A 19,413-nucleotide genomic window follows, 5' to 3' on the forward strand; every position below is an offset into this window, starting at 1 on the left:
AATCTGTATTCAACTAATGGCACTTAGAGCTGGAGTCTCTTTTTAAGACTTGTTCAAATCTTTGTAAAAGAATGAGTGGAAACTCAACAGAATATTCGACCAGCCCAGCCAACAAAGCAGTATTTATTTTTATGTCAGACACTGCTCTTAGGGTTAAGGACTCAGCAAGAATTAGTTTCTACTCTGCTGTCGACTCTATCTCAATGAGGTGAGAAGGGCTGGGGAAGCTGTTAAATACTGTGACTAGAGAAAACATGTCTGGTGTCTGAGGTGAAGACGTGATGAAGCAGTGATGTACCCACTATAGCACTGTAGCACCAGAGTTAGAAGCAGAAAGATTAACTGGTGCATACTACAGAGGGGTGGATATGCTCAGTGTATGTCGGAGAATACAAGGAAGCCAGGGGTCTGAGGCAGAAAGTAAGTAAAAAACAGCAGGAGATAGAATCACAGAAGCCACCCAGGCTTGTACACAAACTGTAGGACCTTGGAAGCCTCAGCAACAACCTGAGTCACATGTTAAGGTAAACGGTTTAAGCAAAGGAAAAAGGAATGGAAAAGGCGGAACACTGCAGAAAGGAAGTGGTGGTCAGGGGGTCAGCGTCAGGGTACACTTTAGTGGCAGGTTGTGGAGTGTGGAGATGTAGGCTGTGAATAAGAGGAATCAAAAGTGGCAGTGATGTGTAGAGAAGAGTGGATGACCGCTACACTACTGAAAATGCCTAAATACAATAGAAATGCTGCATATTAATTGTCATATTATTTAGGGAATAATGACAATGAGGAAAAAAATTGTGCTTTTGCACACATTCATTTTCTCCAAATATCTTCAGTCCACAATTGGCTGAACCCACAGACAGGAAACACACAGATACAAAAAAACCAAGTGTGTATGAAGATGTTTTGAAAATAGAAAGGTACACAGTTTACAACAGAATACCCCTTATTATAGGGTGTAAGTCCTTACTGATAATGGGAAATCCTGCACATTCTCAGAACTCGCATTATTTTGTTTTTGTGAGTTAGTCTTGCTATATGAATCAGGTTTCTTGGGGCTCACTATGTAGACCAGGCAAGCCCCAAACTAATGATTCTCCTGCTTCAGACTCCCGAGTGCTGAGACTACAGGTGTTTATCACCAAACTCAGTAAATCTGAATGGTTTTTAATTAATGACAAGTACACTTACACAGGAACAATGTTCTGTAGTTATCTTCAGGCTGTGTATATGAGCAATATATGAAATACACATGAATTTGGGAGGTACTGCTGACCTGTAACCCCATGACAGTTCAGCAAGAATAAAAATAGCAACACTGCCACTCTTACCAAACAGAAATCACCACAGGAAGCCCTAACAGCTTCCCAAACACTGCGGCAGCAAACATTTAAGATAAAGAGCACTCAATGTGAACTATCAATTATGTATTACAAACATTAACAATTTTATCAGAAAATCTAAAATATCAACTGAAAAAATGCAAAATAAGTTACTGCAAACGTTACTTTACCTTCGTGTTGCAGGCTAGCTCCATGAGCCTCTTTGCGTTTTCTTCAGAGCGGTACCTTTTAGGGAGCTGAACCCTGAAGAACTTCAAGGCACCCTCAAAGTCTGTCAATAGCAAGTCATCCTTGGAAGTCTTGAAGTAAGAAAAAGAAAGACATGTATGAAAAAAAAAATGTCTGTTATGAAGATACACAAGAAACATTTTACAATTCCAGCAACTTTTAAAGTATTTCTTAATTTTTTCATAGTAACTTCAACATATTCCATCAATGAAAATGGCAGAGCAAATGACCACTTAGCATGAGATGAAAACTAAAGACACCATGGAACAGGGCAGGACAATGGACACCTCAGCTCACCAACAGACACGTACCTTTAGTAATCCAAGGGCGACATTAAAAATGACACTTATTCCCTGAAAGAGAAAAGACAAGACAGTTTTAGAATCTGCATCTGCCATGTACTGTAACCTTTAGGGCTATCATGGAAAGGTACTTAAAAAGACCCAGTCTCCAGTTTTTCTCAGAGAAGACCTTTCCATCCTTATCCTCACACTCAAAGAGAATGAACACTTTTCCAAAGTAGTCCATGATCTCAAATGCAAATAGTATACTAACAAAATAGTGACATCAATATGGCAGTCCACACACCCCAGACCTGAATATGGTGTGAGTTGTCTAATTTGCTTTCCTCGTCTGACCAAAATGGAAACTCTGGGTGAAAAGCAGGTGAGGGAAGATACTAACAACTGTCTTTAACCTAAACTCAAACTAGCAGTGTCTGGGGCTTGGTTCTTTTTTTTTTCTTTCTTTCTTTCTTTCTTTCTTTCTTTCTCCCTTTTTATTTTTAGAGACAGGATTTCTCTGTGTAGTCATGGCTGTCTTGGAACTATCTCTGTAGACCAGGCTGGACTTGTAACTCAGAGATCCACCCACCTCTGCCTCCCAAGTGCTGAGATTACAGGTTTGTTTCAAAATATAAAAACAGAACTGTAATACATCATTATAAAATTACAGTGGAAAATGTAATATTTCATTTAGAAATTATACATATAGAAGCAAAGACAGTGAAAGAACATACATCAAAATTTTATAAGTAGCTGAACTGTAGAGACAGTGAGATTAAAGTATTTTTAGTATTTTTGATATTGTCCAAAGTTCCTGTCATAAGCACATTATTTTATAATTAGTTCTTTCTTTCTTTCTTTCTTTCTTTCTTTCTTTCTTTCTTTCTTTCGTTCACACACATATAACTCTCAAATCTCAAACTAGGTCATGAGGCTAAGGTCATTTTCATACTGGCCAGTTTCTTTTTAGTGACAATGCTCTACTTTTTAGCAAATTGCTACCCAGCCTCAAGTCACTGCCATTTTAGCAGGTTGCTCACGTAACTTAGCCTACACATGGCAGTGCTAGATGAGCGCTCCAGTGGGGCCTCTTTAAAAGGAAGAATGCAGGGTTAGGGGTGGTGGCACACACCTGTACTGTCTGCATCCAGGAGACCCTAAACATACGCCCACTCCAGACAGAGGTGCCAGCTCTCAATTCAATTACAGATATGTGAGCGATAGCTTAGTTCTAAGAATAAGACCGAGGAAGCGTGGCACTATCAAGCTCTGTCTTCCTCTACACAAGACAGAAACCTCTATTTCATTTACTCACTGTCCCAGAACCAAGCAATAATAACTAATCTAAATGTCTACTGTGTCTCTTCTTAGCGGAGAACCTCTCTGACAGGGTGAGTAGGACACTGGCCTCAGGCAGAATCCCCTCAGCACAGATTTGGCAATACCAAAACAAAACAGAGGACAAGAGATTTGACAGAGCTCATAGTGAAGTACACTGCCCACACAAGCTGAAGTACTGTGAGCTCTGATACGTACCTCACATAAGAGCAGGTCGATGATATGGAAGACCATGTAGAGAGGGAACTTTGCAGTGAAAAGTGTTAGGAACCACTGGGAGGCATACATGTGTGCTTCAAGGCTGATATCCAGGAAGTGGTTGTATAGGTCAGGGATGTACTCCTGAAATGGCAAACTAATTAGTTCTGGGCACATACGCAGTTACCCTGTCATTTCTCAGGAGGCGCATGCATCTGCCAGCAGTAGCCCCAAAAGTCATACACTTGTGTTTCTCTAAGTATCTCTGAGGCGCTCATAACACTTACCAGCTCTTTTCCAGACTACAAACTAGTCGAAAGAAAGAGAATTCCCCAGAAAGGTGACAAGAATTAGGAAAGCCAGTTTTTATTTCCAAGTTGTGATATGTTTTGGGAAACTGTTTCACTTTGGTAGGGGACTTCTAAACAGTACCCTTGTAGTCTTGGTGAACATTTCCTTCCTGAATTTGATATAGAAATGGGCCTAAGTAATTTGCTCTTTAGATGGTTTCTAAGACAGTCTTAACCACAGCAGATTCCCAGCACTGCTGATCCCTACATCCTCATCACACAGTGAGAAACAACAGGAATAAAAGCCATTGTTCCCCAGTCTATGTGCCACTACTCATTCAACCCAGTCTGAGCTCCTTTACCTGCATGAGGCGCTCCAACTGGTAGAACTTGCAATGTAGATCTTCAAAATTTTGCTTGAAAAGTTCCCTGAGACCATAGTCAAACATGATCTTGACCAGAACACTGAATGCCTGTTCTTCGGGCATCTATAACAAATGGACAATAGAGGGTGGGAGGCAAAAACAATGACTTCAGTATTTTTAGCTTGTCCCTCCACTGTCTTATCAGGCAATGGCTCAGAAACCCAGTTTTCAGTTTTGCTTAATATTAACAGCATTAATCACGCAGGCAAGGAATGTTAAATGAGGCCTACACATTGTGCTTACCACTGCTTCCCCCACAGCAAGAGTATAATGAGGAATTATTAACCAGTAAAGGGACTGAAGAGCACACAGGACAGCAAAGTTTATGCCTCCCAAACAGAGTCAAGAACAGGCCCCTAAACCAGGAGGTGATAGCCATGCCTTTAATCCCAGCACTCAGAAGGCAGAGGGAGGCAGATCTCTGTGGATTTGAGGCCAGCCAGGTTTACAGAGAGAGTTCCAGGTCAGGCAGGACTACATAGAGAAGCCATGTCTTGAAAAACAAAACAAACAAAAACAGGAACAGGCCCCTCTAGGAGGACAGGATTAGAGGTGAGTACAAACTGGCTGGTACACACTGTGTTTCAGCTTCTGAAACCACAGGCCTTTATTCAATCATTTTTCCTTCCTTTGGCTATGTCATTCTGGCAAATTGTTTTATCTTCTATCATTGTAAAAAGAAAGAAAGAAAGAAAAAAAAAAAGACAGCTTGTCAGAGTTAAGCATCTTCCCTTGAATCTTCCTTGATACTTATCTTCTTTAGGTGCATAAATCTCACACACAAGGAGAAATAGACTAGACAGCAGTAGTGGCTGAAGAGAGGAAACAAGATAGGAGAAAGAACACAGAGAGATATGAGGGTGGAGGTCAGACCTAGGAAGAGTGGGGGCAGGAGAATAGAAGGCATGTAGAGAAAAGAGAGGCTCTGGGTGGAGGTCTTTCTGTGACAAGATGGAGACCTAAGTCAGGGAGGCCCCTGGAAGGAGATGAGGGGACTCTAGCAGACACTCCTAGTGGCAGGGTCCATAGAGACTGAAGAAGACACCCTCTAACTAGACAAGTCTCCTAGTACAGGGAGGAGAACACAAACCACCCACAAAAACTTCAACCCAAAGTTTACCCTGCCTAAAGATGTGCAGGGATAAAGATTCAGAGCAGAGATTGAGGGAAGGTCCAACCAATGCCTGGCCCAACCTGAGACCCACCCCAAGGGAGAGAGCCAACCCTTGATGCTATTAATGTTACTCTGCTATGCTTGCAGACAGGAACCTAGCATAGTTGTCTGCTGAGAGGCTCCACCCAGCAGTGGTTCAAAACAGATGCTGAGACCCAGAGTCAAACATTGGGCAAAGCATAGAGAGTCTAGTGGGAAAGTGGGGGCAAGGAGAAAAGGACCTGGAGGTGACAGGAGCTCCACAAGACCAATAGTGCCAACTAACCAGGGACCAGAGGGGCTTGCTGAGACTGAAGCACCAACCAAGGACCTTTCATGGACTGGATCTAGGCCCCCTACAAAGATATAGCCAATGGCCAGCTCAGGCTTCATGGGGGTCCTCTAGTAAGGGGAGCAGGGGCTGTCTCTGACATGGACTCTGTTGCCTGCTTTTTGATCACTTCCCCCTGGTGGGACTGCCTTGCCAGGCCACAGGGGAGAAGAACACTCTCAGTTCTCATTCAACTTGATGAGCTGGGGTGGATGGGAAGTGGGGCTCCTCTTTTCTAAGGAATAGAGGATGCGGGAAGGGGAGGAAGGAGGAGGGAGGGTGGGACTGGGAGATGAGGGATGTGGCCACGAGCAGGATGCAAAGTGAAATGAAAAAAAAAAAAAGTTTGTGGCTGTAGAGATGGCTCAGTGGTTAAGAACACTTACTACTTTTGCAGAGAACCTGGGTTTGGTCCCTACCAAGATAGTGGCTCGCAAACATCTGTAACTCTAGTCCCTGGGCATCCACTCTATTCTTCCAGGTTCTGTAAGCACCTACATGCATGTAATGCATATAAGCTCATGGAGGTACACACAAATACACATAAATTAAAAATATATCTTAAAAAGTAGCTTGTCTCAAACACCAATACAAAACAACAGCTTATTTTAGAAAAGTCATTCTACATCTCAGGTCCATGTTACTACTCAAAGTAGTAACAGAGCAGCAGCACACCACAGTAGCAATTCTGTCTGCAAATGCCCACTTAAGTGCCTCGCCGGGCGTGGTGGCGCATGCCTTTAATCCCAGCACTGGGAGGCAGAGGGAGGCAGATTGCTGTGAGTTCAAGGACAGTCTGGTCTACAAAGCGAGTCCAGGATAGACAAGGCTACACAGAGAAACCCTATCTCAAAACACACACACACACACACACACACACACACACACACACACACAAACCAAACCAACCAAACAACAACAACAACCAAAAAAAAAAAAGAGTTAAGTGCATCTTCCATGACTTTATGGACTAAAGAATATGGAGAGAGATCTAGGTTTCAAAACATTAGGAAAGCACTGGCAATCCTTAAGGCTTCACGTGACTGCAGCAAGCTTCAGAGAAGTCGAGATCAGATGGGTGAACTTCCATGGAACATGATGCTGGTGGGCAGAGCACAGGACCCAGCGAGGGAAAAACAAAACAAAACAAAACAAAACAAAAAAAAACAGGTGGAAGAGGAATACAGGACAAAGCATAGCGGATTCTTATTGGAAACGACAGGGTATTTGGGGCAAATGCCAGCTTATCTTTGTTATGGAAGGTGGCTTCATTTTACTGTATGAGGGAAAAGTGGCTTAATTTGTGTACCATTTCTGATGCTGGGTTGCTCATTTCCCTCCCCACAAAAAACCAAAACCAAAAACAAACAAACAAACAAACAAACAAAAAACCAAACACTCAAAACCAAGGCAGACATCAGGAGTTCAGAATTTGAATTTGAGAAAGCCACTTTCAAGGGGTGATACTTAATGGTGATAAGTGTTACTTGAGTGAAATTACAATAAACAAACAAATAAATAGATGAAAACCACAGGTGTGCAAGACTGAGATATAAAGTCTGGCTGAAACTACAGATCATAAAGAAAAACCGAACTTGACCTGTTTATCAATTCATAGTGTTAGCATATTCTAATTCCCCTCAAACTAGCTCTGTTCTTCTCTATAACTCTGCTGTGCTGGCTACAGACACCACCAATCTGAGTTCACAGTAGATAAAGTGTTTTTCTTTTTACCTGTAAAGTCATCTTCACAAAATAGCTTAAAATCCTCGTTTTCCTCTCTAGCTCTGTCTCTTTCTCCCCTACCCACTTCCCAATCCTGTCACACTGTCTCATTTAATTCCACACATTTGAAATTCTTCAGTTTCTACATACCGATGATCCCCTTTGAAAGCAATGTTCTACTATGTTTTCATGACTTTACAATATTTCCATAGCAACATTACAAGGAAAAAGGCTAAGTGATACTGAAAAGCAAGTACATGACTTTCAGGGTCCACTGCACTGTAATGGTTTGTCTGCCAAGAGGAGCCTTTAATCTAAACAAGATCTCTGCTACGGTCTTGCACTGTCCATTGCATTTTACGTGTATGGACCCTTTAAAATCCCTAAAGGCATGCTTGTGCAGCCATCTGCTTACAGACGGTGGTGTCACTAGCTTTGTACTGGGCTCACTTAATCAAATTAAGAATGTGACACATTTTATGAGACAACGTGCTTACATTTTAAAAAGTCAATGGCTTGAAACAAACAAAGACAACAGGGTGGTTTAGATCAAAAGTGTAAGGACAGAAGACCAGCAGACGCAATGTCTGACTTGCTGCTGGATCAATAAAGGAGTCACATACAGGCAGGGGATACAGCTCACTGGTAAAACACTCATCTAGCATGCAGCCTAACAGAATAACCAATAGCCAATAAAGTGCACAACGGCTGGGCGGGGCACTGAATGTGGACTGTGTGATCATACTACAGTTATAATGAAGAACGCTCTGATCCTTATAAGATACAGGCTCAAATGTTTGCTACTTTCTTTTAAAAAGACAGTAAGTTGTTTTTGTGGAAATGAAAAATGAAGACAGTGCTGATGGTTTCTGTTGCTTTTCAGAGCTTTTGTCTTGTTTTCGTTTTTTCGAGACAGGTTTCTCTGTGTAGCCTGGGCTGTCCTGGACTCACTGTGTAGACCAGGCTGCTCCTCAAACTCAGAGATCCTCCTCCTCTGCCTTCTGAGTCCTGGGATTATAGGCGTGCGCTACCACGCCCAGCTGTTCAGAGCTTTCTTTGCACTTTGCAATCACGTTAGTCAATCACTGAGATTATTTGGTGTGCTATTAGAGTCTTTTCCAGAAGGTCTTCTATGTCTATGTCATAAAGTATTTTTACCTTAAAAAATGAATTTATGAATACAAGGATACTAAAGAAAGCTGTGCTCTCTTCCCAGCATATAAATTTCCAAACAGATATTAATGACAGTGGCTACTTTACAGACCTCTCCCCCCCAAAAAATGTCCCCTAAGGGTTAAACAATACTGACGTCTATCTAATCTTCTGAAAAATAAAAAGGAAATCTAACATTGCATTAGTTTTCAACTCTGCCATTTATCCTCATTAAGTTTCTTTTCACAGTGCCATTATATTAGAAGTTTGTAAATATACAAGTTAAATATTCTAAGAATCTTGCCAAGCACAGCCATAAACTATGCTTAAGCCCAGCAGGAATGTGTGGTGGTGACACAGACCCAACTACTTACGTGGAGAAGCAGCACAGCTGCGAGGAAGGACTGGCCCTGGCAGTATCCAATCTCTTCATCATACACAGAATATGCCTGCATAGGGAGGAAAAAAAAGTGCTTAAATGAATGACACATTCATGTGCCATACCTGCTCTCTCAGACTCTGACAGCAGGAATCAAGAGGATGCTTGCTACCCAAGCCTCACCAAAACAGTTTGATGGCCTAAGAATGATGCTGATACATCTCTTTAATCCCAGTGTTGCCTTCAGAGTAAAAAAGCTCTGTCACCGTATTACCTCCTGTGGCCAAAGACAAAGTCTATCAGAAATAAACTGAGCACTAATCAGGTTCTAACAGGTGCTACTTCTAAACCCCCATAGCATTCCAGTTCAAGCAGAACCAACACCCCTCTTCTCTGTAACTCTGTGGTATGTGCTAAACATGCATGGGTATTATAGAATTTAATAGGCCACATTTTAAATGTCCATCTTCTCTTGGGTGCTAAAGTTCTAAGAGAAGGGATGCCATGTTGGTCACCTAGGCACTGATTAGATAATGTCACTCAATCTGGTGAAGACAGTGAGGCTCTGGTAAAGGGATGGCTCTAAAATTCCTTGGCAGTGGGTGGTTATTCCTATTGCCTAAGAACATTACGCTGGCTCAGCCTTGACACCCATGGCCCATTCTCTGCGGCTCTTGAGCTGGGTTTTTTATGATTAGCAATAGTTTTTATGTAGCCTACAGTAAAAAGGGGGAATGCCCATAAACCAGTGACTTTCAACCTGTGGGGTGTGATCCTTTGGGATGTCACATGCCAGACATCCTGCTTATCACGTTATTTACATTATGATTCATAACAGCAGCAAAATTGTACTTATGAAGTAGCAACAAAATAATTTGATGGTGGTGGGGTCACCACAGCATGAGGAACTCTATGACAGGGTTGCACCACCATAAAGTAATGATGCATGAGCCTATGATTTCTATCCTCTATATGACAGATTTATTTCTCTTGGAACTTCCTTTACTTTCCCACTTCTGTGTACCAAAGTTCCTATGACCTAAAAAAGAAACTTAAAATTAGGTGTTTTAGAACTTGTCTTTCAGGCAATGAGCAGTGTTTATCAGATGATGGACAGGTTAATATATAAGCAGGTTTTGTCACTGGCCTAGAGACACCATAACTTTACAAACACATACAATCCTATCTTCATGAACTCGGACAGAATTCACTGCAGTTTCATTAGGCTTCCTGGCTCATCACAGCTTGTCTGATGAGAGGGTTACAGGGTGAGAAGACAAGATAAAAAAAGAGGGCTTTAGAAAGCACACCACTTTCCACCCCTTAAGTTAGGGCCAATATTGCTGAGAGTGTGTTGAAAACAGTCATGACTAATAACCAACACAGTTCTCTGGGAAGTGTCTGGTAATGTCTTTACAGGTATTACCAACAGTTTATCAGTTACAGAGTCAGTGGCCTATTTGTTGGTTTTGTTGGATTGTGTGCACAATATTTGTACACACTGCTAATATCACAGGGTTGACTTACTATCCTCACTCAGCAAAGGGCTCAGCACAGTTTGAGCAACTTTTTTGTAGCAGGATGAAATATATGCATGGAATCTCTGTAGGAAGAGAATAGTATGTTCCTATTCAGGCTGATGAGGGACCAAATGAATGCACACACTATTGAAAGTCCATGGTGTACGTTGGGAAATAGCTGGAATATAAAGTTCAAGGGTCTTTAATGAAGAAAGGGAGGAGAAGTTATGTCATTAGTTATGATGGTTAGGGAGCATCTGTAATATGCTCAGCAGTGGGCCAGATATGCTACTGTCCTTGAGAACGGCACTCAGTGAGGGAATTCCGACAAATCAATCAAGCCATGTAAAAGTGAGAAAGTTCATCTGATGAAGCATCAGCACAAAACATCACCAATGAACTAAGGGGTTTTTATTTTATTCTACTGTGTTATGGCTGAACTACTCACAATTTCTGTGGAAACTGCACAGATGAGCTAATTTTGGGGTAAACAAGAAGTAAATTTGGGGTAACATGAAAGCAGGCTAGACCCCAGAGGCTGGGCTAGTAATTCAAAGTACTTTTTATAATTGCCAGCAATGTAAGAGGGCAAGTAACTAGCAAGCAAGCACGGGATGAGTACAACTCTAATCCGACATGAAGTGGTGGGAATAATGACTCCAATCACGAGATGCAGCAACTGAGAGGAGGGTCCTGATGGATCCTGACGCTGCCAGCTGGATAGGAAGTTGCTACTGGAGGGCTGAGAGGGACAATTTTGGATCAAGATTTCTGAGTTAAGAAAAGAGACTTCTGAATTTTATTTTGAAGTATTAAAGGACAGATGAAGCAATGTGGAAAGAGGCTAACATAAAATGAATACACAAATTTGTCATAATAACCAACTACTTTGTGTTTAAAAGCTTTCACAGTAATTTTTGGTTTTTTAGTCAGGATTTCTCTGTGCAGCCCTGACTGTCCTGGAATTCAACTTTGTAGACCAGGCTGACCTCTGCCTCCTGAGTGCTGGGATTAAAGGAGTGCACCACCATGCCCTGCTAATAAACATGTTCTTTAAATGAACTGGAAAGACCAACTTGGTTCTATGATTCTGACAGAGACGATCTGGCACCTAGGAATTTAGACCTCAAGCTAATACAGACTTGCGTACATCTGTTGGGTATTGAAAACTGCTAGTCTGAGAGTGAGGGGGACCTCAAGGGAGCTATGTAGATCTGGACAACTGCCATGTGAGGCAAGTCTCTGTGGTAGGGCAGGCAGAAAGAGAGAAAACAGTTATTGGTGAGGCTGAGCGGTGGGAGAAATAACCAAGTTGGGAAAGTCAGAGGGGCAGGGAGAGCAAGAGACAGGAACTAGACACAGGAGTGGGAGGCAGAGGCAGTGAACACACGGACGCTTTCTGAGAACTCGGTAATAAGGTGAGGAAGGGTTGGAGGTAACATGTGTGGAAAAAACAACCAAGAAGCACTAAAGGACCTAAGAAAAGTACAGCAGAATCACAGCTTTGGGTGTTTTGGAGAAATCAAAACCATAAACTCAAGAACAACTTCTCTAAAGTCTGTCTGTAAAAGTTCAAACCACCTAATATATCACCAGAAAACTAACTTATAGCTTTCTCTTTTCAATTATGAGCATGAGTTCTTTATAAAAACATCTTGTGCCTTGCCTAGATACAAAAACTACTTAATTCTGAGAAGGAAAAGGTCAAAGACCAGTTCTGAAGTCAGGACAAAACTAAAAAGTTCTGCTCCCAAGCTCTTTTCAGCACGGTAGCTCTGATGTATGTCATTTATACTCTTTAAGGTATAAATTTCTATCTTTAGGATGAGAATACATCTATTTTAAAACAGATTACAACTAAATAGGCTATTACTTTTACAGTATTCAGATACAGGTCTTTTAACACAAATGAATATTTACCATCACATACTTATTAAGCTACAGGTGGTGCTACAAACTCACCTGAATGGGCACTGGCACTCTCTACTGTTGGGCCATATCCACAGAGCCTATGTTCAGTGCTTACAATATAAATAAACACTGCATGGCTCTCAGGTGTTTTACAAACCAAATTTGAACTCTAATTATGTGCTCTGAAAGGTCATGGAGACACTGAGATAAAGAGAGCTAATGGCCTTTGTCCTGTTAAGCTTCACATTCAGCTACACTGGCTTCAGCTTTATGTATCTCTTCCTGGTTTTCAAACATTTTTTTTCATGTTTGCACTCTGACAATCTCATGCATATCTATAACACATTCTAATCATCTGATTCCACCCCCTCATCTCCCTCTACACCCTCTACAACAGCACTGTGACACATCCCTCTCCTACATTTATCTTTTTGGTTTTCTGACGCACTGACTTGAACTATGATTCTGTATCTCAAGGGTTTCCAGCTCTTCACTGGAGTCTGGTGGGCTCACCAGTGGGGGCTTACTAGCGGTACATAACTGAAGAGGACTCTTCCAGAATCTTTCAATAGTCAATAGTTCAGAAAGGAAGAGTAGTGTCTCACGGGTTCTTGCCCTATCTACAATTGGCTGATGACAGGGACAGTCCTGTGCAGGCCTTCATTCTATCTTCTGTCTCTTACATTCTCTCTTATGTCCTATGTTCTATTTATTTGCTGAGAGTGACTCTCAGCACGACAGCATGGCCTACGTGAATGTGGGCGCTTACAGAGTCCACATGCACTGGGCTCCCTGGAGCTAGAGTCCATGAAGTGTGAGGTCTTCCAGAAGAGCAGTGCGTATGGGTACACTGAGTCATCTCTCCACCCTCACTACTTTCTGATTTTTGATGAATCTAAAATTGTGTTATCTTTGGCTTTCAGATTCTTCCTTTTGTTGCCTATTTTTTTTTTTTTTTTTTTTCCAATTCTGAACACCTGTAATCCCACGACTTGGAAACTGGAAGCAAGAGAACAAGAATTTAAGGTCAGCCTCTGATACATAGTGAGACTGAAGAGAGTCTAGACAAATGAGGTCCTGTTTAAAAAAAAAAAAAAGGACTCAAAACAAAAACCTTCAAACAAACAAGCCCCCAAATTATATTTTATAGTTTGTCTTTTATATAATTTCAAAGAACCAGAACCATCATTCAAAACCAATACTTTCACATTTTATTATGAAATACCTTGCATATTTTATATAAGGAATCTTGTCCATCTCCTCCTGTATCCTTGAAGTAGTCATGAGCTGGAAATGTGCGGTTAATATCTCTGGTGATAGCACTGTCTTGGGGAGACTCCTGTGGACACAGAGGAAGAGGGACAGGGAGGATTAATAAGATAAATATCTATTTGGATTTGTATAAAAGACCCCAGTATTTACGTACTTTAAGTGCTATAAGGTCAAACACATATTCATGCCTGTACTCTTTTCAGGGACTAATCACTTTGAGTAAGGGTAATGAGGGTAGATAAGATGGAAGAGAAGTGCCATTTCATTACACACACCTCATAATATATTCCTCATGCACTGCAAATAAGTGAGGCTAGTGACCTTTCTACTGTACAAAGGAAAATGAGCAGCAAAAATTAGTTTTCCACAGATGAACATTCAAGTTTACCTCAAAGGTGGGGGCAACATTGTTTTGATAGAAACACTTAACACTTAATCTACTCTCCGGCACAAAGCTCATGTGCCCATTCTCAAATGGAAAAGCTAAGCTCCTTAACCAGGGTTTCCTAAGGGCAAATACAGAATACAGAACAAGACCACCAAATTCACAGGGATCAAATGCCCAATGAGAGACCTCCCACTTCTTCTGCCAGAAGAGAAAAATGATCTCTGAATCAACAAAAATAAACAGGTATCAATGATGCTAGAAATTATCCATGAGGTATATCAGCACTCTGCGGGTTTCCACCTATCTGCTGCCCCTTTACACTGACTATGGGACCAGACATGAAAACTCGCATGCTGCATTTCTGAAACTTACAAAAATGATAACAAACTGGAGTCCCATGGGAACCAATGGCGCTTAGAATATTTGGTCTTACAAAATATGCTGAAGAACTTGGAACTATTTGATTTGCCATAGGCCAACTCATATGACAACCCCCTGCCAGAAGCCCTAATAATGACGAGTTTAATAAATTCTTGCCAGAATAACAACATTACAAATTTCATAAAGTTCTGAAAACAAATCCTTGTCCTCAATACTGTGACCAGAGAGAAAATGTGGGTAATGGTTTTAAGTATACCTACCTGCTGCTGTCAACTCAAGTTTATAGATGTCCAGCCCCCAGAAACACTGTCAGACCCTGCTGTAACTTGTATGTCCTTTTGAACACTTGATCTTTCACATAGCAATGAATGTTTAAAAAAATACTTGTAGCTTACAAAAGTCAATTCTCCAAAAATCTGTATGTTTCTGTATATTCAAATGTAGTAGCAGTTTGAATTAAATAATAGAAAATAATTGTCTTTTGACTCTTGTATTTTAAGCAAGAAAATAAGACAGTATAAGTAGCTCAGAAACTACATCATACACAATGACAGTTTATGCTGGCTAAAATTAAAATACCAGTCATTGGTGAGGTAATGTAACAACTGGATCTCTCATAAACAGTCTGTGGATTAAAATGTAAGGAAATTATAGCACGTGGTATTTCCTTGCTCCCAGGTCAAAAATGTTTATTAGTTTAAATCACAGTGGTACAGCACTCTGTAATCTCTTTGGACATCTGTTTTTATACCTTACTGTGAGAACTGGATGACTGGGTAACTTCTCAGAATAAAAAGGTGCTGGGAACTAGAGGAAGTCCTTTGAATATGTACTCTTTGTAAACTCAAGTTGGAAAATAGATAGCTAAGAATGGCAGGAAGAAAAAGAAAGTACCCAAACAAAGAAAATGCAGTGGAAGGCTGCCATGAGAAATAATGAGCAGAGAGGACTGCATTTCCCAAGTAGTTTGTTGCCCAAATGAAAAGTTCTCAAGAATAACTCCAAATGTTATAAATGCCATAAAACTGTATGAAACACTTAATAAAACAAAAGCACCTCAGTCAACTATATTTATCCATGACACAGGGTCTCACTATATAGCTCAAGCTGGCCTCAGCCTTCTGAGTGCTGAAGATTATAGGTATGTGTGTCATTGAACCTTGCACATGTCCTAGCTTTAAAATGTATTTCATGAACAAAATATATTTTACTGGTTGCATATTCTTGTTTTTTTTGTTTGTTTGTTTTTGTTTTTTGTTGTTGTTTTACGGTGTGTGTGTGTGTGTGTGTGTGTGTGTGTAAGTCAGTTCTTGCTTTCCACATTGTTGAGACAGGGTCATTCATTTCTGCCACCACTATGAACTTTGGTCTAGATCCTCTGAGAGCTATGTGCTGATTCTCCTGTCTCTATCTCCCTCCCAGCTCACCAGAGGAGTGCTAGGATTACAAATGATCACATCTCTAAAAGCAGATTCTGAAGGTCTAACTTAGGCTGTCAGGCTTGTGTGTCAAATGCTTTTTTCTGCTAAGTTATCTCCTCAGTCTGCAGCTCCTTTTAAAAAGTCAGCTATAGCTTGTTAAAAATAAATTCTCTAAACTGGTAGGATAAAAGCCCAAAGAGAAAAACAAAATAAAATTTAAGTGGCACTGAAGACAGACAGCGTCATTCCATGACTGCCATGAGTCTTGCCATTTGTAGTTTTGCTGTGTATCTGCAAATAGGGTTGAGCAGATGGGGCTATATCTCAGCAACAGAGCACCTGCCTCACTGAGCATAAGTGAAGCCTGGGTATAATCCTTATCACCGAAAATAATAGCTGAGGGATTCACTAAGAGAATAAAATACCAAGAAATGAAAAAGAAGATGTTATGGCATATGGACAATACCAAAAAATCTAAAATATCTTTAAGTTATATTTCAATTGTATATATCATATCTAATACCTTTTCTAATTTGATAGAGTTAAAAAATGATAAAGAAAAACTAAAACTTATAACAGGTTTGTCTGCTAACATCTTAATACTATACAAATGTTAAGGGATGTATCACAAGATTCTTGGTAAAATAAAATCAAGTTATGAACAGTAATCATATGAGGTACACTTACTTTGATACAAGTTGTCAGTGTTTATAAAAAGCAGGGGAAAACCCTTAGGCTTTCCCCAACTAACACATGTTGTTCTTTGTTGTTATAAACACCACTATCAAAAGCAATTTGGGGAGAAAAAAGTTACACATCCCAGTCACAGTCCGTCACTGAGAGAACAGGACAGGAACCTGGAAGCAGGAGCTGAAGCCGAGCCCATCAAGGAATGCTGCTTGCTGGCTAGCTCCTACTTAGCTTGGTTTCCTACAGTGCCCATGACCAGCGGCCCAGGGGCGGCATTGCCTGCAGTAGCCTGGGCCCTCTTATATCAATACTTTAACAATAAGAATCTGTCATGTAAGGGCAGTGAGAAAACAGCATAGTTAAGAAATGAACTTTTTTCCATTAAATCATAATTATGGAATTGTGTTCAGGCCATAATTACAGTACCATCTCACTAAGTTATAGCTCCAGGACACTTTGAGACTGTGGACTGAAGGGAGGATCAGAACATAGATAGCACCTGTTATAGAGCTTCCATGGTGGTGAGAACACTACTGAACGTCCTTGCTGAAACTGTCTTCTAAGAGTTATAAGCATTTGCCACTCCATGGAAAGTCAACCAGTATCTATTGTCTTTTAGTTGTCAAAACAAGAATTCTAAAAATATATGTAAATAAGGGGTTTATTTAATAACAGTGACAATCTAAAAAACAAAGCAAACACCTCCATGGTTGACATGAGCTTTCAAGAACTCAGCACACACATTATGCAGCTGTGCAAACGCATTCCTCCCTGGCCAGTGCTCATGCTCTTCAAGTCCTTACTAGCCTTTAAACTAGAAACCATGGGATCTCTGCCCTAACGTGCTACTTTTCCATGCCAATGCAAGAGAAGGAACTTTGGTAGAAACCAAACTTGTTGGACTTTGGTAGAAATCAAGTTTGTTGGTAGAGATTACTTTTCAGATATAGTTAAAAGAACTGTTCTCAGAGGGGGCTGGGGGAAACCCATGATAACAATAAAACTGCCATCAATTTAAAGTTAACAGAATTTAAAAGCCAAACCAAAGAGAGACAGGAAATTGATCTACACATATTCATACACACAAAACACAATAAAGGCACTCAGTAGTTAATGTTTAAAGTTTTCCTTTCAAAGCGCCATTACTTAAAACACAGAGCAGCCTAGAAACACAATTCTGTGAACAGAGAACATACAGGTAACTGGAGGCAGTAAAATCCAGCCACAGTTGGGTGGATTCTAGAGTTATTTTACTTGGACTATGGTACAACGAGCAGGGCTTAGACTCTAGAATAGGCAGTTCTGGTTTTGGGTATGCAGCTCTTGTCCTCGTTTAGTTTTCACAACCCTGGGGAGGCCTCTTAACTAAGCTAGACCCTGTGGTATTTATAACCATCTGATTATAAAGCCTAGCCTATTTTCTTGGGTTTATAAGAAGAAACACTGTGTGGAAGAAGAAAGTGGGAGGCCTAAGACCTAGTACATCAGTGGTAACCCTTCCCACCAGATTTGAGAATGATGTTGCTGGCCTATTTCCAATCTTGGCAGAGAAGTCAAGAGACAAAATACGTACTCATGTATTTGGTATGTTTTTCTGTTTGGACTTATGCCTGGTCTTGGGAGGGAGTCTGTAGTCAGACAGCAGTTCAGGAATCTATTGTATGCTACCAATATCATACTTTATTGTAATCAAATTAATTTATAAAGAAAAGAAAAACACTGACACTTAGACTATAAATGACAGAATAAGATTTTTTTCCTTTTAGACTATGAATCACAAACTCCACAGAGCTCAGGAACAAGTTAGTGCTGGTTAGATGTATGTTGTTTTAAACCAGTGTTTAAGGTAGAGATTTCTATTAAGAAAACCATTTCAGGTTTTCTATTATCACTGGATCATTTAGTAAGATCTTCTTGTTTTTTGGAGACAGGGTTTCTCTGTGTAGCCTTGGCTGTCCTCAAACTCACAGAGATCTGCTTGTCTCTGCCTCTCAGAGTGCTGGATTACAGGTGTGCACCACAGCACCTGGCTGAGTTTTTCCTTTTAAGACAAAAAACTAGAGTAACTTCAAATGCCTCTGCTTTTTCACTCTTTTTATTTTTAATATACATTGTTGTTTGCTTGCATGTGTATCTGTGTGAGGGTGTCAGATCCCCTGGAACTGGAGTTATAGACAGTTGTCAGATGCCATGTGGGTGCTGGGAATTGAACTGGGGTCTTCTGGAAGAGCAGTGAGTGCTCTTAACTGCTGAGCCATCTTTCCAGCTCCCTGCCTCTTCACTCTTATCCCCAACATCCAATAAAATAAACAACTCTCCCCAAATATGGAAAACAAAAGACAAGCATGTAATGTGACCAGAGTCTTAATTGTAAAAATTAAACTCAGCAAGCCTATTCTAGAAAATCTGTGCAACATGCGCTTCCAGTCTTTACATGTAGTTAAAACTGCATCACTGGATGGGTATGTAAACATTATTCTGACACTATGGTTCTATCGACGGTAGACAATGTAAGAGGAAAGTAGCTGATTTGAGAAAAGATGCCTCTGCATTTGATAAAATGGAGCGCTGTCACATTGTTTCAAACCAAATATGGCATTATAATGCCTTTCTAAAAATAAATCTAAGTAAGTCCCATGTGACATGTAGCCCTTTAGCTATGTTCATTTCCTTTTAGGGCTCAAGTTTCCCACAGGAAAACTGGCCCATGTTTGGCAAAACTGCCTCAAATCATGTATAGAAAAGACATTATTATCAGCCTTTTCCTGCCTGGAAGTTCTTGATTCTCCTGCATAGTAACACATCTGGAGAGCCCAAGGAGCAGACACGCTAAAAACTTTTGTTACTAACAAAAGTGAACAGGCAGAGAATCGTTCTGAGTGAAAAAGTGGTGGTGATAGTGAGGGTGGCAAGTTACAAGTTAAATAGAAGGCACAAAAATCTGCAAAGTCCTAATCACAATAAGCGTTTCTGGTAACTATAAAGAC

General features: G+C 40.6%; 1 protein-coding gene across 1 annotated transcript in view; it reads right to left on the reverse strand.

Annotated features, from left to right (window-relative positions):
• Rabgap1 (RAB GTPase activating protein 1) overlaps positions 1–19,413 on the reverse strand; it is a 136,743-nt gene that overhangs the window by 20,003 nt on the left and 97,327 nt on the right. The window contains exons 14-19 of the mRNA XM_051166374.1: positions 13,500–13,613; positions 8,839–8,913; positions 4,041–4,166; positions 3,389–3,532; positions 1,880–1,921; positions 1,511–1,639 (exon numbers count right to left, since the gene is read on the reverse strand). Coding sequence (XP_051022331.1) covers positions 1,511–1,639; positions 1,880–1,921; positions 3,389–3,532; positions 4,041–4,166; positions 8,839–8,913; positions 13,500–13,613 — 630 coding nt within the window. The remainder of the gene's footprint in view (positions 1–1,510; positions 1,640–1,879; positions 1,922–3,388; positions 3,533–4,040; positions 4,167–8,838; positions 8,914–13,499; positions 13,614–19,413) is intronic.

This window comes from Acomys russatus, chromosome 24 (assembly GCF_903995435.1).
Source record: "Acomys russatus chromosome 24, mAcoRus1.1, whole genome shotgun sequence".
Taxonomy (NCBI): Eukaryota; Metazoa; Chordata; class Mammalia; order Rodentia; family Muridae; genus Acomys; species Acomys russatus.